The 8,545-nt window shown below is 39.5% G+C and overlaps 1 protein-coding gene across 1 annotated transcript; it reads right to left on the bottom strand.

Moving 5' to 3' along the window:
- Window positions 1-2,191: 2,191 nt before the first annotated feature.
- LOC140242002 (uncharacterized) lies at window positions 2,192-7,642 on the bottom strand. Its single transcript, XM_072321746.1, has 3 exons — window positions 7,625-7,642; window positions 6,358-6,538; window positions 2,192-2,391 (listed from the first exon to the last, which is right to left on the bottom strand). Exons 1-3 carry the CDS (start codon window positions 7,640-7,642, stop codon window positions 2,192-2,194), a joined length of 399 nt encoding a protein of 132 aa, XP_072177847.1.
- Window positions 7,643-8,545: the final 903 nt, after the last annotated feature.

An 8,545-nucleotide genomic window follows, 5' to 3' on the forward strand; every position in this document is an offset into this window, starting at 1 on the left:
GATCGTCATAAATTATGATTCACATATAAGCTTATGTTCACTACTCTTGGTTGGAGGAGACCTACAGTTACATGGTTAAAGGCGCTGTCTCTTTCGCCGCAGCCGTACGTTTGGGCCCTTGAAATTTCAAATAATTAACCTCATAGGATGAGAAGCAAGAAAAGTTTTTCTTTTGCCCTTTTTTCTTTAATTGAGGTAATGCCACTTTCATCCAGGTATAAATCACATTCTCATGTAAACAGACACACTCGCTCTATATCCCTTTGTTTTGTATCGGAGGCTTCATTGCTTTTACTGCTGGTAAATCTCACAGGCTTGTATATAGCTGTAAGAGCTCTCTGAACTGATCATATCAAATTATGATAACAAGATTAGAGGGAGTCATATTGGTTATGTAAATAAGGGTCAAAGGTCATGTTTTAAAAAGCCAATGTTAAAGCCGAGATGGTTATTAAAGATAATATAAAGTTTTGGTATTACCTCAAAAGTTTCCCTGAATTTCCTTGTCTTAGTTTGTGTTTCAGGTTAAAGTACCTTTCATATAACTAACACTGTGAGACTTACTCGCCCCAAAGTGCTCTCATGTCTTAGTAATCATTCAATAATGGTTTCGTACCAGAGCCGCGAGGCGAGGTAGTACACGGCGAGGTAGTACACGTATTGTGCGAGATAACTGCGACCAGCAGCGTGCAGCCCCATACGCATACTGTGTAGCTAACTGCGACCAGCAGCCCCATACGCATAGCTAAATGGGGCTTCGCATTGTAGCTTACAGGATCATGACAGATTTAGTATCGCGGGTAAATATCAACTTAAAATCCAAAAATTTCTTCAATTTGAAGACTTACCAGTTAAGTTGAAGTATTGAAAACAGGCTTTGGGCAACGTTTGGTTTTGCCAATAGTCCCTTTCTGTTTGAATTGATGAACGAATGTGACTCGGTCGAGAGGACCTTGGGAGAGCTACACTGAATTGACGGCCAGCGCATGCGCACACAAACATCTTATCCGTTCATGGATTTGAAATTTGTTCGCATGTGATGTGTGCGTATGCGCTGGTCGTAGTAATCTGTGTATGTAGCTCTCCCAAGGTCCTCTCGACAGAGTCACATTCAGTCATCAATTCGAACAGAAAGGGACTATTGGCAGAACCAAACGTTGCCCAAAGCCTGTTTTCAAGACTTCAACTTAATTGGTAAGTCTTCAAATTGAAGAATTTTGTGGATTTTAAGTTGATATTTACGCGCGATACTAAATCTGTCATGATCCTGAAGGCTACAATGTGAAGCCCCATTACGCTATGCGTATGGGGCTGCTGGTCGCAGTTAATTGCATGATTACTAAGAAATGAGAGCACTTTTGGGCGAGTAAGTCTCACAGTGTTAGTTATATGATAGATACTTTAACCTGAAACACGGAAATTCAGGGAAACTTTTGAGGTACCAAAACTTTTTATTATCTTTAAAACACTTGTCACGTCTAATTTGTTCGTGTCGAGGATCACTTGGTAAATGCACTGTACGTACTCAAAAAGCCTGTAAATCAACTTAGTCACACACGCACAGAATTTCCAGTTAGTTTGTGTGACAGAAAAAAAATGTGATCTGAATAATGTAGGTCCAAAAAAGTTCAACTAAGTATCTCAATATAACTTCAAGGTGCTATATCACATTCTTTTCTTTGTCGACAAACATCTGATGACCCCAAGCGTATCACCTAACTCGTCTTCAGTGTGACAAGTTTCATATCTCGTTAGATTTAAAACATTTTGGTTTATGAAGCATGTTATTCATGTGCCATACATAGAAGTTGTGCATGCTTGACTGCAGCTACACTACAACGATTATTTTCTCATATTATATGAGCAATAAACAACATTAAAAAAAATTAAACGTAGTCACTTTCAGCCAATCAAAATCAAGTATTTAGGGCTTTCTTCTGTGGCAAGTGTCTGGAAATAAAGAAGACCAGATCACATCTAACTATAATGCTTATAGTCTGCAGAATTACAAATTACCAAAATCAGGGTATTAATGTTCAATGACTTATTCATGCTTTCCTGATTATGGGTCGCAATTAGTATGAATGAGCACAGAGAGTGTTATGATGCATGAACAGGATTAGGATTCATCTTCTCTGATAATCTTTCAACAAAAGTGGTAACTGTAAGGGGGACGTAAGGAGGAGGCTTGCTAAGAATCCAGACTCATAGGTGGCATCATGGTAGTCCTTGAATCAGAATGACCTTTCGGGGTAGAGATTAGGAGTGAACTCACATTCACATCCTCCTTTGAAGATGTCGTCTGTTCCTCGTCTTCGTCAAGAAGTTTTGCTTCCTTCTTTCCAGTGGCAAGATTGATTCTCACATGGAGTCCTGCTGGAATGGCTTGACCTGACAAGAAGAGATGAGGAGAAATTTATCATTATTTCATGTACTTCTGTATTTAATTTTTGTTCCTGTCTTTGCATTTTCTTTTGATCATTTCTTTTGGTTCATTGTCAGATTATACCCTTCTCGCACTCAGAGCAGTTTGGTACTTTCATAACATAGTTTCTCATAACAGGCATGACAATCTAACTTGAGTTTTGAGCAGAGATATGAAAAACATTGTTTCTAACCCCGGTGGCAAGGGACACTGCACTTCATGCTTGTGATGTATGCTACGCACATGCACAAATCAGACTCCAGCTTGCTAGGGGGATTAGACAGGAGAATCTCACATTAAATCTTTGAACATAAGTCTCGAGAACACTCGGGCAGGTGTCTATGGGAAATGTGTGTTACTGTAAAAGTGGAAATTTTCGCGATGTTGAAATTTTTGCGCATTTTGCGCAACCAGAAACTAGTGCGAAAATAAAAGCACGCAAATATTTTTGCTTGCTATATGTGCCTGTGCGTGATGTCTTGATTCCACGGAATTAAAAACACGCAAAACTCTTCTTACCCGGCCAAGCGCGAAAAATTAGTAACGCAAAAATATCCACTTTAACAGTATAGCAAAGTCAATCCGTCCTCAACAGGTTTAAGAGATACCGGGGGTTGTAAACTCTGTTTCTACCTCTGCTTGGACATTATGGTTGTTCCTGTACAAACAAGGATAACAGGAAAGCAACTTAGTATGAGTGTGGAACATCACTCAATAATTACACGATGAAACACAGGAATTATGTTTGCGTTCATCCTCAAATTTAAGTCTAAATCTACTGAAAATTGATTCCTCTTTGTTTACCAAACTGACAGGGATTTACTTTTACACTCCACATTCGCATGCTTCTATAACCTGCCCAAATTCTTCATTAGATACCAACATCTTTTTTTTTCCCCAATTATCCCAAGTGCAGTGCATTCACTAAGCAATGATTACAGGAAGCAGTATTTTCTAGGTTGTATGTCCAAAGCTAAAACATATAGCGTTTTTCACAGGCCAGCAAATTCCAATTTGTAGTTTGCTGGGTTAACCCTGATTCACAGTGCTTATTGCTTACAAGAATACAGTGCTGCCAGCATTAACACATCAAATTACAAAGGGATACTCCAGAAAGCATTTAAAGAGCTGTTGTACTAATGTTTTACATCCACTTCAAGATACAAAACAGATTTGCTTTAAACTTCATATCAGGACATGAAAAAATGTTAATTCTTTTTTTTTTTTTTTTTTTTTTGGAGGGGGGGGGGGGGGGAGTTTGTGCAGAATCAGGGGAACTTGGCCGGTCTTTAATGTGCCTGAGCACAAAAAGATATCAATGGGGACAAAAATATAATTTAACGTGTACATGAGTCTTTATTTACTAATCTCTTTATTCTTTAACAGTGGAATCTACTACTTGCAAACTTGGCATGCTCTGGGCAAGAGTTGCTTGGTAGGGTACAAAATATTTCCTGTTTAAAACATCACCTAAACAGCATTTCTGCCGTTTCATTATGCTCATGTTATAATTTTATTGCTCATAGCCCATTCAGACAACTTTGGACAGACTGTTGTGCCTGCCCAAGAACTGATTCACAATCAAGTCAGCTTGGTGTACAGCTGGAGTTTTCCAGGGTACACTGCTAGTGCTATTGAACTACAATGTACAGCAGTTGTAATACAGCACTGCAAACTCAAAGTCTGAGGAGTTTGGAAGTATGCCTCTGCAAAAGCAACTCCACTATTTTCTTTTCTCTCTCACACTCTCCTCTCATGACCATTGCAGATCAGGAGGCCCTCTATAGTTGAACATTATGAATGAATCATTGCAATCAAAATACATCATTTACTCCCTAGCAAGTAGGTACTATGTGTTTTTAGAGATAACAGTAAACACCTGCATTTATGGTGACATAGAAACACGTTGGTCTGTGCATCCAGTTCATTGATGCCCTAGTGCTAATAGAAAACTGACTGTATTTCCAACAAGATTCTAATTAATGTCGCGATAGAGCTTGACTTTGCGCACAATCCATTAGGATTCTGTAGTTACCACAGCTGCTTTTCTGGGGAAATTTTACTTGTTTCTTCAATTTCTTAATGTACAGAGTTTATCTTTTCTACTAGTAATATTCATCATTTTATCATGTACCGGTACAAGCCTCTGGCAATTTTTAACCCATTGAGGACGGACTGATTTTGCTACAACATGCATTTCCCATAGACACTTGCCAGAGTATACTCGGGACTCGTCCTTAACAGTAGCCACGGCCATGGTCGATGGCTAACATCTGTGATCTCAGTCTGACAGAATAAGATATCCACAACAGTTTGAAATGAATAAGCCTACATTGGCAGGCCTGTGTTATAGATTCATCTTATAGACTAAGTAAGAAAGGTGGGTATGACAACAGGTGATTTTAAATCGGCTTGTGCCGAAAGGGTGGGTTGGGTGGTGGCGCGTCGCGTCAATGGGAACACCACCCTTCGTCCAAAGCCCCCCCCCCCCCCCCCCCCCCGGTTTTGCCGAAAGGGTGCGTTGGGAGCGTTGGGTCGCGTCGCGTTGACTGGAACCCCACCCTTCGTCCAAAGCCCCCCCCCCCCCCCTCCCCCGGTTTTGCCGAAAGGGTGCATTGGTACTTTTTCTCATGTAATATTAAAAGACGAGTTTTGAATTTATATTTAACCTTCAAACAACCATTTCAAAGAGGCTATCGTCCGGATCGGTTTACACTCTATTACCACCTGGTCTACAGCCAGTTGGTCTAATAGACTGTTTAATATCAGTTGGTCTAATAACTTGGTCTAGTCATCATTTTGTCCAATTATTGTTTGGTGTAATTGTTATTTGGTTTAATTACTATTTGGTCTACAGTCAATTCGTCTAATAATAGCCATTTGGTCTATTTTTGGTCTATTATGAGTTGGTCTAATTCCATTTCGTCTAATCATCAAATTGTCTAAAATCAAACCAAATTTGTCCAATATAAATTTGGTGTACACATCAATAAAAAGGCCCCCCCCCCCCCCCAAAAAAAAAAAAAAAAAAAAAAATAGCCCAGTTGGTCATATAGACGAAACGATGATTGGACCAAATGGTACCTGATTAGACCAGGAGGCTGGCTATTAGACCAAATGACAATAAGATCAATGGTTATTAGACTAAATGGGTGTAGACTAAATGATGATAGACAGAGGCTAGACCAACTGGGCAATGGACCAAAATTAATGATGTGTACATCAAATTTATATTGGACAAAATAATTTGGTTTTATTTTAGACCATTTGATGATTAGACGAAATGGAATTAGACCAACTCATAATAGACCAAATCAGTATTTGATGATATAAATTGGTGTTAGACCAAAAATAGACCAAATGGCTATTATTAGACGAATTGACTGTAGACCAAATAGTAATTAAACTAAATAACAATTAGACCAAACAGTACTTGGACGAAATGATGACTAGACCAACTGGTTATTGGACCAACTGATATTAAACAGTCTATTAGACCAACTGGCTGTAGACCAAGTGGTAATAGAGTGTAAACCGATAATGATAATAATAATAATATTAATACATTACATTTGTAATGCGCTTAATACAAAATGGAATTAGACCAACTTTCGTCTCTTCCCTGTGCGCTTAGAAACCGATCCAGACGATAGCCTCTTTGAAATGGTTGTTTGAAGGTTAAATATGAATTCAAAACTCGTCTTTTGATATTACATGAGAAAAAGTACCAACGCACCCTTTCGGCAAAACCGGGGGGTCTTTGGATGAAGGGTGGGGTTCCAGTCAACGCGACGCGACCCAACGCTCCCAACGCACCCTTTCGGCAAAACCGGGGGGGCTTTGGACGAAGGGTGGTGTTCCCAGTAACGCGACGCGCCACCACCCAACCCACCCTTTCGGCACAAGCCTTTTAAATCTAATGACTAACGTACCTTCCTGGATAGATTGCCACTCCCTCGTCGGTACGAAGACTTCAAAGTTTTCTCTCTCCTCATCCGTCACCATCACCACACCATCATCTTCTTCTTGGTGGTCATCCTCCCGTATGAGCTCACCTTCCTTCTCACTCTCATGTACTGTGATTGCTGTTGAGGAGCCTTTAAATTCAGCATCCTGTGATGAAAAAATACACAAGACAAAAAACAGGAAGGGGGGATGTGATGCTTACAATTCTCAACATGCATCATGCAGTCATAACTTCAAGCAAAAACTTTCTTCTCTTCTTTTACATCACAAAGGACTCCTCTGCTGAGGCATGTTGAAATGATTCAGTTTGTGGCATTACTTGGGTGAAACATGATTGGAATACATGTAATTTAGAGCTACGTCAGATATTCAGGTATTTGAATAAAACTGTTCTACTTATACCAAAAGGCAATATCACTATAACAGACAAGGATTAAGAAAGTTTTGGTAATTCCTCAGAAAGCCAAAGGTCTAGGATGAACGTATGGTGATCTTCAAGGGCAGCCATCTTGCTCTTACAAGACGCACAATGTCACAAAAGGAAGAGGAATACTTACAGACTGATTACAATACAAAATGACCAAAATGTGATCTTTCAACTTGCTGTGTTATTTAAAGAACAAGTATTCTGAAAAGTGTTTAGATACTTTCTGAGTTGAGTCATGGAGAAAATGCATCCTTTGAGATATTAAGCCTTATGAATATTATGAGCAATTCAGAAGTAACGTTAGGCCTATTGTGTGCTTACTTATCAGCATTGTCCTTAGCTCCTCCCCGCGCGTTTCCCCCGCCCCAACGTTTGTAGTAATCTAGCTGATGTGGTCTGACATTAATCTACCAAATCATTAACGGGAGCATATTTACACATATACCTTCTGCAGCATAAAACCACAAATTACAAACTATGCTCACAACAGCCATGACCAACTGGTGACATACCAGGTAGCCTACAGGCAGGCACAGCAGTACCGTTAATACCTTGATTGAGTGCAATATACTATACACAGCCCTGCCCTGGTGTTAGTGTTGCTGTACACAAGTGCACGAATGCGACTTGTTGACGGCCACATTAATTGAAAGTAGGTAAAATGGATTTCACATGCATCATCTAGACCTAGAACTTACATACCCGAAGATTTTCTTAACAGTCAAGGATTCGATTTCTCCTATTCAACTTCTTTGTTCGTTTATACAACTCTTGATCAAACGTTTATCGTACCAATCATTCCTCACGCATCGGAACTCCGACATATTCCACCCCGGTGCTCTGGCGTGATTATCTGCCACCGACACCCTTCCTACAGTGCCCAGTGGCACATCTCCTGCTGCTTCGAACTCTTTAAATGTCAGTTGATAGAACTTGGATTAAGCAGGACTTACCATCGATATAACGCCACACATTAGTGAAATGTGTAGCATCACAGCCAGACAGTACACAATCAGTACCTTGGTAGTAGCTATCATGGTCATTTCAATGCTGATAATGCTAGCAGTTATTGAATGTTACCAGTACCGTAAATCGGTATGGAGGCGGCGCACTGAGTGTTCATCCATCCACCCGTACCCGAAACCGTATCCATCGAGAATGGTACGGTCTGTATGTTGACGAATGACGTCACCGCAAGTACACGTGTTATACTTCAACAAAGACACGTGTATGTAGTGTAAGGTATCATTCTTTGCTCAGCTGATGACTTCATCATGCAAATAATGATCAATTTCAATCATAACTTTTTTATAAGATGGATTTGCATTCAGTCGTAAAGTTGTGATTGATTTGAATCAATCACAAGTCTTTGTAAGACGGGGCCCAGCAGGAAGGTAATTTCCACATCCCTGATGCAAAGACTCTTTTGACTTACTTTACTCCTGATGAACTCTTTGGATCCTTGAAGATTATATGTGTTAGACACTTCTGTAGTAAAAAAAAAAAAAAACAAACACAAACAAAAAAAAAACACAAAAACGTCATAAGTGTTTAGGATTTGTCAAAAAAAAAGAGCTATCAATTGAAATGAGTATTACAAATTTAACTTTTAGCACCCGTTATTTGTTGGAGTGGTAAGTCTGATTACTGCAAGATATTCCCAACATTACATATTTTCAGTGGTTTTTACGTCTGAAGAAAAAAAAGAGGAAAAGTTATATGTTTAG

The sequence above is a fragment of the Diadema setosum genome, chromosome 18 (genome assembly GCF_964275005.1).
Source record: "Diadema setosum chromosome 18, eeDiaSeto1, whole genome shotgun sequence".
Classification (NCBI taxonomy): domain Eukaryota; kingdom Metazoa; phylum Echinodermata; class Echinoidea; order Diadematoida; family Diadematidae; genus Diadema; species Diadema setosum.